Source organism: Coloeus monedula (genome assembly GCF_965178545.1).
Source record: "Coloeus monedula genome assembly, chromosome: 2".
Classification (NCBI taxonomy): Eukaryota; Metazoa; Chordata; class Aves; order Passeriformes; family Corvidae; genus Coloeus; species Coloeus monedula.
In genome coordinates, this window is record NC_138782.1 from 70,182,433 (window position 1) to 70,201,374 (window position 18,942).

At 41.5% G+C, this 18,942-nt stretch overlaps 1 protein-coding gene across 1 annotated transcript in view; it reads right to left on the reverse strand.

Moving 5' to 3' along the window:
• LOC309585339 (discoidin, CUB and LCCL domain-containing protein 1-like) overlaps positions 1-18,942 on the reverse strand; it is a gene marked incomplete at its 3' end in the record, with an annotated part of 154,941 nt that overhangs the window by 3,699 nt on the left and 132,300 nt on the right. The window contains exons 4-14 of the mRNA XM_082302002.1: positions 15,471-15,608; positions 14,859-14,910; positions 14,054-14,126; positions 12,252-12,385; positions 8,173-8,213; positions 6,695-6,910; positions 5,515-5,639; positions 3,801-3,948; positions 3,604-3,720; positions 2,037-2,127; positions 955-1,004 (exon numbers count right to left, since the gene is read on the reverse strand). Coding sequence (XP_082158128.1) covers positions 955-1,004; positions 2,037-2,127; positions 3,604-3,720; positions 3,801-3,948; positions 5,515-5,639; positions 6,695-6,910; positions 8,173-8,213; positions 12,252-12,385; positions 14,054-14,126; positions 14,859-14,910; positions 15,471-15,608 — 1,185 coding nt within the window. The remainder of the gene's footprint in view (positions 1-954; positions 1,005-2,036; positions 2,128-3,603; positions 3,721-3,800; positions 3,949-5,514; positions 5,640-6,694; positions 6,911-8,172; positions 8,214-12,251; positions 12,386-14,053; positions 14,127-14,858; positions 14,911-15,470; positions 15,609-18,942) is intronic.

The following is an 18,942-nucleotide window of genomic DNA, read 5'->3' on the forward strand; positions in this document are numbered from 1 at the left end:
TGATTTATGAAGCAGACATGCAACAAATGAACTGACTGGGTAAGAGGCTATCTCCAATTTCTTGGGATTTGTCCTCATTAGCAAGTGAGACAGGATTATGATGTGACCTTGAAAAATCATATTAGCAAATATGAAGTTAAGTACAAATTAATTTTCTAATGAGGGCAAGCTGCAGTGGGTAACAGCATTCCTTTCACTGATGTCAGCACCTGCTGAAGGATGAAATTTCGGAGCTGAGCTATTGCAACAGACTTTTCAAGAGACATATGAAATGCTTAGTGATTTGGGGTTTTCATGGAAAGCTGAGTTTCAGAAGGATATTCCTCTACAGAATTGATTGGCCAGGAAAAACTCCCCAACTTCCAAGCTGATGGGAACCCCATCTAGAAAATGTTATTGAGCAAGACAAAGAAAATACTGCATCAGGGTTTTGCAGTCATGTCCTAAAGCAGTATGCTCAAGCCAATCCTTCATTCAATACAGTTCAGTGTTGTTAGGCTTTATAAGTACAGTTTCAGCCAGGGAGGGCAGTGAGAAGAAAATATTAAAGCCATAAAAAATTATTATCCCTTGCTCTCTTGGAGAAAGGCAATCCCCTCTGCTGTGGGGAAAAGAAAAGCAGCAATTTTCTTCAAAATAGGTATTTTGGAGGTGGGAAGGAAAAGGAGGGCACCTGGGAGCACTCTTACATGCTAATTTATGCACTCTGTATAATAGATCTTTTGTTAATTGCCTTTCTGTCATAGAAACCAAATTATATTGTTTCTCAGGGCACTGTGCTAGGATGACACAAGTGGGACTATCGTTTGCCGTTTCCCTTGTATGAAGACGTGAATTTGAATGAGGAAATGTGGATGCTGTTTCACAAGCATTAAAAGCTTAGCTGCATAAACCCCTTCCTGCTAGCCCAGTGGACAGGACAGGACAGGACAAAGCGCATGATTCTCCACTCACCTGATTTCTGAGTGCTGGATAATCCATATGAAAGTCCTTTGGCTTCTCGCCTGTGAGGAGAGAAAAGGATTTATAAACATCAGTACTCACAGCATTTCAGCTTCATGCCTTAGCTCCAGCAGAGCCTTTTTATTTAGCGGCTGAGGACAAGGCTTCACTTCGAGTTCCTGGAGGTTGCTGTTTACTAGAACACCAGGCATGCAAACCAGCACTTTGACATTTTCTTTTTCTCCATCTATGTGCAAGTTGTGAGTGCTGATGTTCAGATTTCTGGGGCTGGCACTCATCAATTTGATGTGTCTCTGTTTATATGTGTCACTCCAGGCTATGTTTTGGTGTGCTCTGCTGAATTCTTTGGCTATTTTATAGATTTACTGGGAAACCAGGACAGACCTGAGTATTACTGGTGATGAAGCAGCATCACCAGAGCACTGCTTATACTTCCAAATCCCCATCTGCTGACAGAAGCATTTCCTGGCTCAACACGCAAGTGCAGGTTCATAGGAATGGGCATTTAGCAGGAAGCACAGTTAGCAGTGCTCCTTCCAGTACCTGGACTTGTGAGATGAAACAGCTTAGTTTTAGCTGCTTACACCAGTGTATGTGTGCAACTCCAGGGAGCCCAGCTCTGCTTTCAGCCTGCTAGGTTAAGTGCTCTAACTTAAGGGACTGGGATACAGAAACACAACAGGAGGAAAGTAAAAGAAAATGGTCCAGATAGTTAGTTCAAATCTTCCCTTCACTGAATTTCTTATTTGGCTTTGGTGTGGAAAGTATCCTGTCTTCAACTGCTTTACACCTCAGTGTTTTTGGGTATATGTAGGGTGAAGAGAACAGCTGGTTACATTGGACTGGGTGCACAGTCCTTACCTGCTTTACCTTCATTTTTTTCTGACTAGGAGAGGCATACAGTAAGAAATACGATTTACAGAGACACAACATGAGTTCTACTTAAAAGAAAGGCTGAGAAACAGGATCAATTCCCAGCTCCCTGGTAAAGAGGATCTGGAAAGTGGGCATGGAGTTGGACATGCTAGCTATGTACCCACAAATGCCTCCTTTAACAAAAACCAGTATCTTACTTGCGTAGGGCTGCGCAGATACAAATTCCAGAGAACAAGAATAGACACAGCACGATGAGGATGGGGACAATTATAGCTGTAAGCTTTAAACCTGCATGAGAAAAAAAAAAGGGATAAAAGTTTAAAAGGCAAATTACTCTGAAGCTGGTAATTTTTACTACAGCAAAAGGTAGATAAAGTTGCAGGAATGCTTCTTGAAGAGGACATGGAAATGTACAACTATAAAACTAAAAGGCCACTCCTCAGCCACGTACCTATGTGGAACAGTGTTGAAACAAAAGAGTTGAATATACTTTTTCAAGGGTGACACTTGACTTGGCATCTATATGCATCCTTACAAAGGGCAATTCTTTTTTATTACACACTAGATGACTTAAAAAGCCACTCATACACACTCGGTTTTCAGTTGCTTATAAATCTGCCAAAGGAGACTGCAACTTTATATGCCAAGTATCTGGCTCATGCTGAACTGGCTGAAACATTTCAGTCAAAATGGTTCAAAGATTTCCATGAGGGAATCTAGGGAAAAACCTGTTTAGCCACTGTAAATTCTAACACAACATACTTTAGAGCAGGGATTTGAAAATTAGCAGTGGGGTGGTTCTTGTGTCAGGAGTGTGCTGTTCCCTGTTTCTACAGACACTTGCCAGCTGTGAGAATAAGGCAGTAGAAGCGTCCACAGAGTATTTGCAATTTAGCAGATGAAATCTCAGTAGATTTCATTTTCAGTGAACATGGATATGGTTTACTCATACCGCTGCACTGATGAACTGAGCTTGCTGGCTCTTGGCAAGCAGATTCAGAATCTTTTTTTTCTTCCAGTGATTGCTTCTTATAATCAGTTTTTTCACAGAGGCATTTCTACAACTATCAGCTACCTAATGGGTAGTAGCATTTGGTACAGTGGATCTGACAATTCCTGCCTGGCTATGAGCCCACCAAACAGTCAGTATAAGCACCAAATTTTGTTTGTTTCCTTTTTAAGGTCTAAGAAGTTAGCTCCACAACATTAAAGGATGAAGACTGCAAATTCAGGGAGAATTACGCAAATTAAGGTTGTCTGAGCCCCCACGAACACAGGCATTATGGAAGAATATTTAATTACACAATCAGGCACTACTGTATGCTGCTTTCAGCTGGGAGCTCACTCTGGAAGGCGTCATGGTTGTGTGGAGAGAAGATAACACTTTTGTGAGACGACTACCTTGCATATTAAAAAATTACAAAATACAGGAAAAGAGTGAGAAAGAACTCTTTCAAAAATTGCTGCTGAGTGCTCACTGTATTCCCTTGAGCCACCCACCAAGCATGGCAGATCAACCAATATGACAGCGAAACCAAAGCCCAATGTTTAACACATCAAGGAAAATTAAGGCTTTCAATCTCTTTCTGTGCCTTAAGGAAAAGAACCCATTGCTCCTCCCTCTTCTCTCTGTCATTAATAAAGTATGAAATAAAGTATGAAGGGAAAATAAAAGTTATGTTTTGTGAGAAAGTTTAAAGTTTGCTCAGACTCGGCTGAAGACGTGATGCATCCTAGAGAAAATGCGGCACTAGGTAGTGTTACCCAAGTTAGTTTCTTCGGATGGGATGGGCTCTGTAACAGTCCTGTCTTCTTTTCCAAGGGAGGTTTCTGTGCTCTGACTTGGTTTCTGCCACATTGAATGTGTAAATGAACTGTTAGCTGCAAGAGAGAAGGGGGCATCAGTGGCACTGGGGCAGCACAGTGGGCTTTAGAGGCACCATGCACTGCTTACCCCATACCTGGCATTATTCGACATCCCATCAGCTCCAGCTTCAGTGCTATTCTTTGGTTCCAGGTTTGAGGGATAATCCGCACATAACGGGCCACTATTGGAGGGATGAAGTTATTGCGCACTATGTCACCAGAGTTGGAGTTGCCTTGGAATACCTGCAATGAAATGTGCACACATTGTTTGCTCTGTTTTAAAAGTCTCTTTCTTCAAAGTGCTCCTGACATCCAACTTCAAAGATTTTCGTTATCCTAAGACTAATACCTTGATAACCTGGGATTCAGCCACAAGATTTTAGGAATTGAGAGTTCTGGAAAGAAATAATCTTTTTAGTTGTGCCAGATGATCACATTTTTCTGTTAGCTTGGAGGAGAAAGATTATCACCGTTTCAATATTGTATAATTTATAGTTAATATATGCTGGTATAATGCAATCATTTTTTATTTAAGAGTGCTGCAGCACACTTTCTTGGAAATATGGTATAGAAAGATAAAAGAAAAAAAACGGAGGTGAACTATTTCTAGGCATTTTAGTAAAATGGTCAGTTTTCTACATCAAGCTTGAAGAGTGACTATTAGCTACACAGTTGTTACTGCACTGTATACTACTGTATACTGCTGTATACTACTTATACAGTGTTTCCCAGAATCAGCTCAGTCCCTTGTGCAGAACAGTTGTCCTTGCAGTATTAGTTCTTGGACATGCTTCATCATGACCTAGGAAACCTTAAAAGCCTGATGAGATAGAGAAATGAGCTCAGCATATCTTAAATAAAATGCCAGGGTACATGGGGTTCTGATGGGACAGGTTCTGTCATGTACCATAGCTGAAACTAAGACCGTATATAATACTTTCAAAGGATACTTGTATATAACAAGTCACTGTGGGAAACTGCCAGCCTGCACATTTTAAATAACTAGCCTTTGCAGTTCAGCCACTACTAGGCTGATTTGTCACTCTTTGGGCCAGCATCCCCTCAGTTTAACATTTAAAAAAATATTAACCCCATTAATGTTGGGCAGTGAAATTCCTTGCCATGCAAGCCAAGAAAATCAGGGCTAGCCGGAAATCTCTCTTCAGCTCTAACAAGTTTTCTTCAAAAACTGCCATCAGCCCTGAGGACCAGGTACAGCCTTCTCCTGAGGCAAGCTGGGCTCCCTCAGGAATGATGAGTGAAGGTCTTACTGAACACTGTGGGGCCAGGGAGGAAGGCTTTTGGGATTTCTTTTGTTTGAAAGGAAACGTGAGGTTTTTGAGGGGAAAATGTTCTCAGACAAACTCCTCCAGCAGCCCTGCCCTTCACCCGAGGGGTTGTTTCATTTGGCAGGGGGAGGTGGATTGACCATCCCCATGCACTTGGAGCTGACCCTCAGCTTTGCTGGTGCCATACCAACAGCAGCCCTGGCATGGGCAAACACTGAGCTGAGCTAAGGACTTGCCCCAACAGCTGCTGTTGAGCTCCACAGTTACACCACTTTTTTAAAAGAAGGGTGCAGACATACACATGCCTCCCTGTGTGTGTCCCACAGCTTCACCAGTCCCTGGATAACTTCACTGTTTCGACAAGCTCACTATCTACTCTGTAGCCATAAATTACACCTAGCCCAAGTCTAGACAAGTTTGAAACTCCAATCTTTCTTGACAGTGAAAGCCTGCCCTTCAATTTCAAGACAGCATACATGTTACTGGTTTGTGTTTTTCTACCCTTCCCACTTTCCCTTACCTTTTCTTCATTGCTCAGAATCCCTTTGTAAGTTCTCCATTTTGAGTTGTTATTTTTATAATTCATTGTAAATGTCTTCACATAAAAGTTGAAATTCATGGATCCAGAACCAGTAGTCTTAATCCCTTTCAAAAAATGCAAGAAACATTTTCATTTGCTAAGTGACTGTTTAAAGGGAACATTTTCAAATGCAAACACAGAAGCCAAAACAATTCTGAAATCTAGGTCTTCAAGGTGTTAGTTTATTTTTCAAACTGTGTTGAAATTAAGTTTAAAAGTTGGGTGAAGAATGGAAATCCATTTTAAATTGTGAATTTAGAGCAATGGATATTTTTAACAGAGCACAAAAGGCCTAGGGAGCTGGGCCTGTTCAGCCTTGAGGAGAGATGGCTGAGAGGGGACCTCATCAATGTCTGCCAGTATCTGAAGAGGAGTGCCAAGAGCATGGAGCCAGGCTCTGCTCGGTGGTGCCAAGCAATAGGACAAGAGGCAATGGGCAGAAACTGATGCACAGGAAGTTCCACAAGAATGTGAGGAAGAACTTCTTTACTGTACAGGTGACCGAGCACAGGACCAGGTTGCCCAGAGAGGCTGTGGAGTCTCGCTCACTGGAGATACTCAAGAACTGTCCTAACACAATCCTGTGCTGTGTGCTGTAGCATGACCCTGCTTGAGCAGGGAGGTTGGACCAGATGACCCCCTGTGGTGCCTTTCAACTTTACTCATTCTGTGATTCTGTGATAATTGCTTTTTGGTATTATGGTCTGTATTGGCCATCTTTACATCTTTAGCAGCAACTGTAATTTACAATTAACCAGGAGGTGAAAACAGGAATTTCTTTCACCTAGGCCTTGTTTCAAAGGCTGTGACTTTCATGTTTCTTATTGATTCCAGATCATCCATCTAGACTCTACTGATCCCTCTGCAAGTATTTTGTTCTAGCAGCATGTTTACAGATCAGATATGCATGACAGTTGAGTTCAATCCTATATCCCCATGGGAAGACAAGTCTTGTAAGTAACCATGATGTTTTAAATAGGAAAATAATATTCATCAGCACAGAACATTTCATTATGTTTAACAAAAGAAATGTTGCATTAGTGCACTATCAGCTTTCCAGCTGCATTCAGTTTCTTCTCCAGCTGAAACACCCGTTTCTAATAACCAGAGAGCAACATACCTGTTATTCTCTTCTTCTCCCCCAGGTCTATCTCCAGCCATTCACGGCTGCTGCTGTGGTTAGAGGCCCAAGACCATCCCGGGACTTGAAGCCAAACCTTGTCGGGGGACCATAGGAGTAGTTGCCCAAACTCATTGGTCTCCTCCCAGTAGGAAGATGCAGTAACCTGGCTCTTGGAGAGGAATCCCTCTTCCAGACTGAGAGATTTGTTGCAGCCTAGGAGTCCCCACACAGACAGGCAGAAGGAGTTATTTTGCATTTTCACAGGATATTTTTATATTAGGCTAGCAACATTTGAAGACCACCCACAACAGCAAAGTCAGACATTGCTGAATCTAGTGCTAGCCTGATGCTCTCCATTAGCTGTGGTGTTTACCAGTCAATTTGTAGTGTATGATCCAGTACCAGAGTGCTGCAGTCCCAATGCTTTACCAGTCTAACTCCTACGTACATGACACCTTCTGACTACATCTGCTATTTTTGCCATTTAGTTTTTTAATCTCTGCACTTTTGTCTCATTCCTGTGAAGACATTTTTTATTTTTAAATTTTTCCTTCTGAAACATAATATTTATGTTTTGAGATTGGCACTAACTAATTCTGCTGTGCAAAACATTTCACAGATGAAGGCACTGTACTGAAAGGAATACTTTACTGTAAACATTTCATGATTCCCACCTGCAATTAGGGCTAGGAAAGTTACTCATTAGAAAAACTCCTTGATACTGCTGCCAAGATGTGATATCATGAAGATAATATCTGCAGGTAAGTATTACAAACTCCACCAAAGAACCCACAAAATTTCTGCACATCAAGGTTCTTCAGAGAAAACAGGCCAGTGGAATATGGTTCAATGAAGTTAAAAATAATTCCTTGGCAGGTTCAAAGGCCTATACATGCTCTACAGTTTTCAGTGGAATAGTAAATGACTTTATCTCAAATGAGTGGAATATAATTCAAATGAACGAATGTGAACTTTCCCCCCCTCTTTGCTGTGTTTTATGCAAATGAACGGCTTGACAGATTAAAAGAGGGTTTTGCATCTTGAAAAGCCATAAACAAAAACTCCTTCTGTATCAGTGCAATATAAATATATTTTAATTTCTCCTATGTTTTCTTTCTCCGCTTTTATGATGAAGATGGAAATTATAAATGTCTGAGGAGAAACTGTTTTCATTTTCTGTGGCCTAAAGTACATAAAAATGGGTTTATCTGATTGTCATTTTTCATATGCTGGCACCAGAAATGTAACAGCAGAATACTATTTCTGTTTCCCGTCTATGTGCGTATGACCGCACATATTCTGTGGTTTTTTCTAGCTCACTTCACATCCCTTCAATTTTTTTATTTACTTGACAATTTTAAAAAACTGCTGTCCTAAAATATCCTTCCTAGACACAGCCTGACATTCTCCTGATTATTTTTTAAAACTTTTACAGAAAATATTTAAATAGCTAAAAACAAAGCAATTATTCTTACCATTCGAAGTAAATGTAAACCGCTTATCTGACAGAGAACCACTGTAAGAAAAGAAAAAGGTAACTCAGCCTTTCATGAGGTGGTCACAGGAGTGCTGAGGTTAAGCTTCAGAATCACTGTTTTTCCAGTAAAACATCTCTGGCCAGACAGCCACTTTCTCCACTGGCCGGTTATCGACCCCCATAAGAGCACTCAAGCTCATCTCTGACTGTGACTGTATTTGGGTAATTTTTTTAATGGTTTTGAGCATTTTTTAAAGCTTTAGAGTGACTCCCTGTTGCACTACCCTGCTACTCCTGCTGCTTGTGAGAGTTACACTTGATGGAGACTAAACCACACCAGCTCTGGCCATTCCTACTTGGGCTACAGGTGTGTCATAGGATGAAAACTGGATGAAAACTACTCCTTATTTTAATCTGGGTGGAAACCAGTTTTGTTATAACCACGGCCAGCATCTCCCATCAAGAATGGTTCTTTGTGCTCCATTAACCACATCTATGGCTTCCTTTTTCTTCCTCCTTCTGACACAGACTGTTTTGCTCCAGGGGAAAAGCCATTTCTTGGGCCACTCCACACAGCCCTGCACAATGCAGGACAAGATAAAATCACCACTCTAAGGGAAAGCTGAGTTTTCCCTGGCCTTTCAGGGAGCCACTTTCTAATTCCCAAGGAGATGCCCCTGAGGTTTCATTCCAGAAGCAATGACTCCAACTGGCTGCCTAACAAAAAGAAAGGCCAGGGTTTTAACATGAAATTAGTTTGGATTTCTTGAAAATCTGCCCCCTCCGCTGTCACTTCGATTAGCTGCACGCATCACTGGCCCCTTTTCAAAAGCCTTGGCCAGCATGACTAAGCAGTAAAACAATTTCTGCACTAAGCATGGAGACAGTTCCCTTTCAGGCTGCCCTTTCTTTGTTGTTGGCCAGGAAAATTTCCCCTGAGGTACCGTCTGTGGCCTTACCATGGTGTGTAGCGCTATATGTTTTGAGAGCATTGCAAACAGGGAATAGGAGAGTAGTCCCATGTCAAGGTCAATAAAAACACTGCCTTTTTTTGTCACTGAAAACTAATGACTACAGGCAAACGAAGCCCTTCAGAGCTCTGGGTGGGAGCTGATTTATTTGGGCATGTAGGTGGCTAAGTAGCTAGAAGGGGAAACACAAACCCTCCCTCCCACATCTTCCCCACAGGCAATCCTCAGGGGCGACCAGATGCACTCTGCTCACTTCAAACCACTTTGACATCACAGCCAAAACAGTTTTTGATTTCTTAGTGAATGCAAAGCAATCCATTTCAAGAGAAAAGTAGAATATAAATAACTATGTAATCAGTAAAACCTACCCAAAACAGCAATCACAGTGCTCCTTGAAGACTGCTAAGGAAAAAAAGTCACCCAGAGCCCTTTCAAATAGAGGGCTGCAAATTTAGCAAATAGAGGAGGTTGGCATTCCTAAGGTCTACGAAGCTATGAAATCAAGCTGATAAATTTCTGCTGTAATTCACTAAAGAGAACAAGCTAATTCAGTAAGTGGTAATTCATCAGTTTCCTAATGTGACTGCTGGAATTTTTCACACAGGTTCCACTTTGTCCTTTAAGGGAGGGTATTGCTCCATGCTCCGCATTTGCCTGACAACCTTCAGAATCCTGCCTTTTATTTTTTTTGCCAGAGTTGGTCTCAAGCAAGCTTTTCCTAAGCAGTGCAGGTTAACCCTGAATCTCATCTTTCACTATTGACAAGCATTTTGTCAATATGCAATCTTGCATTTTCAAAGGCAAATGATTCCACATGTGCAGATGTACAAGTCACAGGCCGGGCCATGTTACAACATCCTGTGTATTTGCACTGGAGTATCAGAACTGCTCAATAAATCCAGCCACTCAGGCTTCATTACAGCATCTGGGGGTGCAGGTCCGCACATGGATCATGGGAAGTGAAAACCTCAAAGATGCTGGAGTGTAAGAAGCACATTGAAAAATGGAGTGGGGAGGCCAAGGTCAGCTCTTGCAGGGTGGTGGGCGAGCGAGACATAACTCCACGTTAACAACACAGATACTTAACAGCTCGATGCACTCCAGCAGCAGCTTTTGATGAGGTCAATTTCAGCTCAAGTCACTAAATAATTTTAATCTTTAATACTGAAATCCACTACAAATGAGATTTTAAAAGCTTGTGCAAGCTCTTATTTAAGGGCATCTAAAAAGCTCTTAAGGCATTGGTGCTCAAGCACCAATTTTTTCTTGTGGGCACTGGCCCATCTGCAGGATTTTCTTTCAGCGTGTAGGTACTGCAGAACAGGGAAGCCATGCAGCTTTGTAGATAGCTCCTATAAAAGCTTTTTTAAAGCACAAAATGCATTGGTTCTTTTTCTTAGTAAACAAGCCTACTGTTTCTAGGAACACTTTTTCATGTTTTGAAATAAAAGCATTTCCCTACATGCTCCAATTTCCCTCTCCTGGGCTCACAGCAACAGTTCGTCTGTTCTAGAGACTGTCGCAGCTGCAAGGTGTGGCAGAAGCATCCTGGGAAGTGCTGTGCTGACACTCCCATTTTTCTTAAAGTACATGCCATCCAGTTTGTAGGCATACAGCCCAGTGTGAGCCTGTGGCTTCCTGCACAACCTGTAGAAAGCAAGGTTGTCTCCTCAGGGCAATTCCGTCCCTCGGAGATGTGCATCATGCTTGAGGAGTGCCTCTGTCTGCCCCTCTAGGCGGGAGAGCTACAGGGGCTCTGCTCCTCCTTAGGGTGCTCTCTCAGGGCACCTCACAGTAAATGGACTAAATCCCCCAGCACGTGTACACTTGCAGTCTTACACACGTCATTCTTTGCCCACTAGCTCTCATACCGTGAAAAAAAATACGAACGGGAATCACAACTCCCTGTCATTATGAAATTTTATGTGCCACTGTCCGAGTTACTCCACTGGGATTCTTGAGGGTCACAAGCGTACGAATGTATGTGAACAGCTCTGTAACACCTTCAGATAAGGCACAAAATATTTAATTTAGGGTCTCACTAAGGTGGCACGTGTGATGGAAAGAATTTGCATTATTTCTTTTATGGAGGGGCTTGGTGCCTGAGCAGAGTTCTCAGTCTTGATTTGCTTTGAGACAAGTTTATATTAATTTTCTTTGGCAATTAACTTTCAAGAAAAATAGAAAATATTTAGGCTGTTCCGTCCTTTGACTATGATCTACACACTACCCAGCTTTGTACACTCCAGTGCCATTGTACATAAAGCATTTCAGTCTGTGCTGAAGTTTAAGCACAGCAACAGAACACATGAATGCCTTTTTTTTTTCATGAATGAAACCATGATTGTAAAACTGTCAGGAAGGTGTGAGAAATCATGGAGAAAACAGGAAAATAGTATAAAAAATACATATTGCCTTAACTCTCATAGGCTATGGGATGGAAATTTCCCTTCTTACAAAAGAAAAAAAAAGGCCTCATGTAAAATCCAGATAACATTTGAAAATTAAAAACTATAAACCAACAGGAATGACAGAAGCAGTTGCTGGAAGGGCTTACTGTGCTGGATAGAGATTAGAGGATTTATTTCTACTTCAACAACAGTACAATTAAAAGTCAGAAGATAAGCAATAAATATAATACCCTTGCTATAAATATTCTAAAAGAGAAAAACTCTGAACATGTCAAAAGCACAATGTTTAAGAAGTTGTTCATTAAATCCCCTATGGCTCAATGGCATTTTTTACTTACTCATTTTTCCTAGCTTTTTTTAAACTTCAACATGAATTTACCATGATTTATTAGCACATCGATTAAAGCTGTTTGCTCCAGAACATCGTACTCCATGTATCTGCTAACAAAGTAATTTGCAAGTATGTTTTGGAAGGAATAGAAGGAAAAAGAAAATACCACCCTACATGGTATAGAGCCACTGAAAACTTGGAACCTCTTCCTATCTCCAACGCCAACACCATTTTAATAAAGCCCTAGACCCACACCTAACATCTTTTGCTCCCCAAAATGGTGTCCCCACCCGCTTGTGCTGATGTGGGCAGTGCCCTGTGTGCCGGGGTGTGCCCCGGTGCCAGCCCCACCCGTGGTACTCACTCTAGTGAGGGGACACCGTTGGCGACGACGCCCTCGTAGCGGCTGATGCCCTTGTGCTGGGTGACGCTGATCTGGCCGCCCAGCTCGTCCGCCACCACACCAGCATGGATCGCAGATTTGCACAGCAGCGAGGTCTGAAAGGCAGGAGCCAAGGCTCAGGAAATCAATCTGACAAACTGCTAATGCTTTCCCTTCCAAGCCACCAGTATACAGGTGTTACAGCTCATAAAATCCAGCAAAAGCTCAAGAGGAGTAAGAGTCAGGGAAGGGAGAAAGAGCAGTAATCTTTGACAAATACATGTTTCCCAAAGTAATTTTTCTTTTCAAATGAAAAAACAAATAATCTGCTTCTGAGAAGATGCTTTAAGATTGTCACTCTTCAGGAAAAAAGTCAAAGGCAAGGCAACACCTCTTTGGGAAGATAAATCAATAATTCCTTGGTGTTCTTACCTGAAGGCAGACCTATCTATCACTGCACCTTAGGGTTTGAGTCATGGTGTACATCGGGGATTTGTCTATGTGTTGCCTAGCTGCTTCTGGGTTTTAAGTGCAGCCCACTTCCCAGTATCTCAGGTGGGATACTGCTGAAAAATACAGGCAGGAGAACTTGTGTGCCAAGTAGGTGGAAATAACACACCACTGGGCTAGGGCAAAGCAGGAAAGGGACAGAGAAAGGTACAAAGGAGACTGTCCTAGGGGCTGCAGGCACAGGACAGTCAGGTTCACACTGGCCCAGTTTGGGCTGTGCTACTGGACAAGCTGGAGTGCTGGACTGTCTCCTCCAGGGAAGGGTGGGGAAAGTGGTGGCACAAAAGCAGCACATCTCCAGGGGAGCCCTGCAGGTTCTTCCCATCAGAAAATCCTCCTTAATGGCGGGGGAAAATTTCTTTTGCAAATTCCTCAGTGCAGATAAAATCTGCATGAGGTCATGCCATGTGCTGCTTTTCTGCCCTAATCATTGGAACCAAGGGCAGAATAACTCCAGCTAATGAGAATGTAATGCGGCATTTCTTTGTTTCTTCAGCTCTGCCGCTTTCCAGGCTGGAGCCAGCACACTTGAATAACTGGATGAACAGGTTAAACGTGAGCACTGACTTTTTGGGAACTCGGCGACTGTGATAGGGTGGCATTTTTCTTCAGTGGTATGATTAGGCTTACTTCTCTTCGAGAAAGGTAAAGATTTCACAGGCATGACAGGAGAAGAGTCCAGGGCAAGGGGCACAGAGTGGGCAGAGCTCTGAGTGATATGAGCTGTGGATAAATGCAACCACTTCAACTTTTGAGTTTAAAGAACAAGAAGTTAAAACAACCCAAAAGGTTGGTAGCTATCAGTGGGATGTGATTAGGCAACGTGTAATATTTATTTCATTTCAGTGCAGATGCTAGGATAGTGCAGGCATAATCCTAAAGAAAACCCACGTGTTACTGAAATATATTTTTTTCACATGTGGACACCAAACAAGTAAAAGCTAAAATCATAGGAATATTTCATGCATGGATGAGCATTGCCTCAAGAAGGACAAACATTAGGCATGCTTTTTCCAGAAAGCCAGAAACCGCAGGTCAGTAGGTATATTTGGCAGTCAGTGGACTTTGTTCTCACACAATTGATTTGTCTGTTTGAAAAGCGTCTCTGTGTGCTTATATACTGATAACTTACTTATATACTGATAATAAAAGGTATAGCAAAACAGCCCAGAAGAATTACTGACAAAAGTCAAGCAGCAGAAGTTGAAACCAAGTTTTTCTATTCTTGTTTCTTTTGTCTTTATAATTTTCCCCTCTTTATCCTGTGTACTTACATCTCTGTATCCTTCTCCAATGTTCCCAGAAATGTCACCTGCTATGTCTCTGCAGCCAGCAGGACAGTATCTGCTGTAATGAGAGAAGAAAGGCTTGTTTATGACATGAACTGTAGTGATAATACAAACAAACTCCTGTAAAAGAAATGCCCTCAAACCAATAAATATTTTAGCCGTAATTTCTGGCTGATGCTCTGTGAGTCTAGGAGCTAAATAAATGGACCCTTGAGTTCATAGGTGGACTGAACACAGTAGCACACAAAGAACTAGAAAAGCAGTTTTTCAAGGGCATTTATTTCTGTTTAATTCTCTTGTTCTAGAAATGCTACCACACAGGTTTTCAGAGTAAGATAAGAAGCCTATATGCACATCCAGACAGCAGGCAGAAGAGCACGATTTATTACCATTTCAAACCTATCACAAAGTTCAAGGAACCGAGAAATTATAGCTTGTCCTCAGATAATCTTAGATCAGCTGGGACGTGATCTGCTCCCAGAGGAAGCACTGGAATGTGAGGCTACTTTGAATTTCAAAGTGGAAACTCTTTTTACATATACCATGTATATGTATGCTCTTAATGAGAATTGCTGAGAGCTCTGCAACTCCATTCCGTCATTTTTCTGGGCCACAGACTTCCATTCTACACTACTGCTTCTCACAACCAGGCGTTAGACCATTACAGCATTGGAACTCAAAAAAATTCACCTCTCCAGAAAAACAAGACTGTTTAACATTTTGTAGCAATTGAACCAGTTGACAGATACAGCAGAGCAAACCAGAATGCAGAGCTGCAAACCCTCTTTACCTGAATTCAGCCTTTGTGTAGTGGTTTGCTCGTTCCAAACAGGTGATTAGATCTGTGAAAAGTTTGCAAATGTCAATTCCCATTGTAGGATGCAAAAATACAGACAAATATTTGGAGAACATGAAATTACATTTAAGGACCTCTCTGTATAATACTTAAGCAATTTTACTGGACTGGAAGCAACAGCTATGGTTTTCTCTCATTCTTTCCAACTCCCTCTTCTACTCTTATGCTTTACACCTTTAAAACTGAACAGACCTCCAGAACATTAAATGTGGGAATGAAAACTTTAATCTCTCCTACCCCTCCATTCTCTCGCAGTGTGATGGATGCTGGAGCTCAAAACACAGCAGAGCTTCAAGGAGAAGGCACTGTTTTCCCCTCCATTGGGCCTGTATTCCAAATGGTCTAGGTAGGATTTCAGCAGTTATTATATCTGGTTAATGTTACAACTGTTTCTTGCACACATACTATTAAAAATACCATGGCTCATGCTAATCTGGAAATATTTAGGAACAAACATTTAGGCTAAGGCTCTATGTGTGTAGAGATGATAATTAAATAGGGGGGATTATGCCACTAATATTCTACTACTTTTGGATTTCACCTTACCTGGATGATCACTGCTGGCATAGGACAACAGAAAGCCTCGTCCTGACACGTGGGATCCACTCTCAAAGTGAATAGTTGCCTCATTGCTATCTAGAATGATTTCTTTGGGGACAGGCATCACGTTACCACAGTACGGCCCTACAGACAGAACAAAGAAGATTTCAAAAGTTTAGATGACATAATTAGGCTGGAATATTCTCATGATTAGCAAAGAATTTCATAACACACTCATTCTCTTTCAGTACCAATCCAAATGTTGACAAAAGGGTTTTGGCTTCAGTCCTTTATGGGTATGAGCTCTAAAGTTACCCTGACAAGGAGTGGCCAGGATCCAATTGTCTCTCCATGGCAGCAATTCCAACATCCACGTTTCTCATTGCATAAGCCTTAAGAGAAAAATTAATGCCCTTTGACCCTTGAAGTATAGCATGCTTACAACTGCAGTAACTCATTAGAGAAAATGACACTACATTCAAAAGCAATCCAAGGGATCTAGGCAGGGTCCCCGAGATAAACCCTCCAAACACACACAGCTCATGCCATTGTGGCACAGCAGCCAGTCAGGAAGGATTAAGATCAGAAACAGAACACCTGGTTTTCAAGGACCTGCACTGCACAAGCCAAATTGTACTACAGGGCAGTAGCGCTTCCCTTAGAACATTTCTTAACCTTTTTCCATTTAAAAACACCATTAGACCATAGAAGAGTACAGTTCAAGAGAGTTTTTAACAAAAAAAAAGAGAGAAAGGGGAAGAAGAAGGGAGTGGGACAGGGAGACAACAGCCTTGTGCTTACAGTGAATTAGATAAGGGTTTTATAGCTGCCAACTGCAGTATCTTGGAAAAGTCTTTGGGATACGCCTTTCTTGTGACAGCAGGCACACCCAGGACTCCTAGTAATTACATTTGCTTCCTCAGAAACTCAGTTCCCAAGGGGAGTGTTCCTTTGAGACTGCCACAGTCTTTGCGCTTGCCTTCTGTCACCGTACCTGGGTGCAAACACTTGTCCCTAGCTGCCCTCAGGCACAGATAATACAGAAAATTCAAGGCAGTTTGGATATACTTGTTCAAATTTATGAGCATGTTTACAATATCAACTGCAAAGAAGAGGTTTTTGTAAGATGGCAAACAGACTTTTTTCCCCAGAGGAAAAAAAAAACAAATAACCCTTTACAAGCCCTCAGCCCATCTGTTCTGTTGAGGTGAATGACAGCTTTTGTGTCCTAAAGCAAGTCTTTGGGATGAAAAATGATCGCTTTGATTTTTCCTAGACAACCTCATCTCGGTGGTGGTGGCAACTTTAGGGCAACTTGGAACTGACTTCTGAGACACAAAAAATTACATTCACATCATGACACAGATTTGATGAGTGATACCCATCGTAACAGGCTCCTAAAAGCTTCTTCATTTTGCTTGATACTCTGGGTTAGGGAAGGGGCTCTTTTCCAAATACTTAATTTGCCCTGTAACAGCTAAAAGGTCAGCCTATAGAGTAGCCCAATTGGAGCCAATGACAGCCAGCTGTCAGCAGAATGGGACAAACAAAAGGAAGAACTCTTGTCCTTTTGGCTCATAAAAATCATATGGTGAAGCCAGGCAGGCAGAGAAACAAGCGACGAGTGTGACATTTCCCTGGAGTACTCATGTGTTGAAAAATGACTCACGACTTAGTCAGAGAAAACAATGTCTATAAAAAGGGTTAAACAAATTGCTTAGGAAATGAACTTATCAAAAAGACAGCATCTGACACTGTGTCATACCAGAAAACTGCACGAGTGATTTATTTGAGAAGGTCTTTTGTGTCAGGTTGCAGTGGGAGAAATAAAGTGCTAACTTAGATTTTTTTTGAGAGAGAGAGGGAAAGAGGGGGAAAAGACAGGGAGCATTGTTCAAAACAGAACACCTGAGAAAGCTTTAGTCCTTTTCTTCTCTCAAGGATTGTCTCTACATATTTTCTCACAAGTGTTCTTTGGCTTTCTCCCTCGCAGCGATTGGCAGTGACCTATCTACTCTGGAGGTATAATTTAGATGGCTGATTCACTCAACCACACATCAGCTGGATCAGGGATGAGTGACTCCACCAGTAGCAAGTCTACATACGTTCCAGATAATTATACAAACAAATCATACTTCATGGGCAAAACCAATAAAATAAAATAAAATACAAAATAATCTAGACACATAGAGCTGTATAATCCAAATTAAAGCAGGAAATTCCGAAGCAATCAGCTTAAGAAACCAACATTCAATATCTCAAGACAAGTTTCTGCTATTAAGTAATAAATCCAAAAAGGTTACCAGGCTATGGTTTTTTTCTGCCGAGAGCAGTTCTGGAGCACCAAGAGATTCCCATGGGTAGCTCAAAAGAAAGGGAGCCTAGGATTAATTCCTTAAAGGATATAGAAGCAAGAAAGAGTATATACTCAAGGAAGGAATATTTCCCAAAAGTTTATGTTTTCTGCAAAGATTTGAAAGAAAAAAATAAGGTGTGTTGGGGGGTGGAATTCATTAATACTACAAAACATTCACTTGTTCTTTTGTTGCCAGCTGAGGAAGCCTTGCAAAACACTTCAATGTATTTCTTCTCAATAATACAGGTAAGACTATATCAGCACTACACTGTCAGGTCCTCAGACTTGCCTGGGATCTAGCAGAGCTTATTTCCATGTTACCCAACAGAGAAATAAGTGCTGAGAAGTAGGGTTCAGGAAAAAGTGTAAGCACTATCTCACCCCTCTATTGCTGTTCTTAGGGAAACTGACCAGACACCAGTTTGACTCAGAGGTTCTTTACTCCCTGAAAGAATTAGAAACGTGTACAGTCTGGTTTTTAGGAAAAGGTGTTAATCCACCCTTTCTGGTGCTTACTGTGTTTAAAATGACCAGTGTCAGTGACCCTCTGATTTGATTTACCTAATAATGTTGGGTTTGGTTAAGCAGCACCTCTCTCCATTTTGCCAAGTCGTTGCAGAGTGGCCTTTTTAACGTCAAAGTACAATTTCTCCCCTAATCAATTTATTTTACATTGATGGTCTTCCAGGAAACTCAGTAAGGGGACAACTAGTAATGCTTAGAAAATAAAACTGATTCAGGGTCAAGCCAATTCTTTGGGTTCAGTTTTGATAGATGAGAGAATTTTATGTTTTCATCTGTTTTTAAATTTTCTTTAGAAAAATCTTTGGTTTTATGTATTCTTTCCCCTGCACTTCCACACATCAGTCCTCTATTTCCTTTCATGCTGTAAATCCAGAGACAGGACAGTCTCCCAAGGTTTTTGCATTTTGGCTTGTGGGGTGCCTGATTAGATGCCCTTGCTACAGACACAGTAGTGCCTGGTAAGTTTGCTCTCCATTGACCCACTATTACCTCAAATACATACATTGTGAGAATTTATAGACATAGAAGACTAAACCCAGTCAGCATCTGTGCACGTTACACTTCATCTGAAAACTGTATTTAAGCTTCTCAGTATTT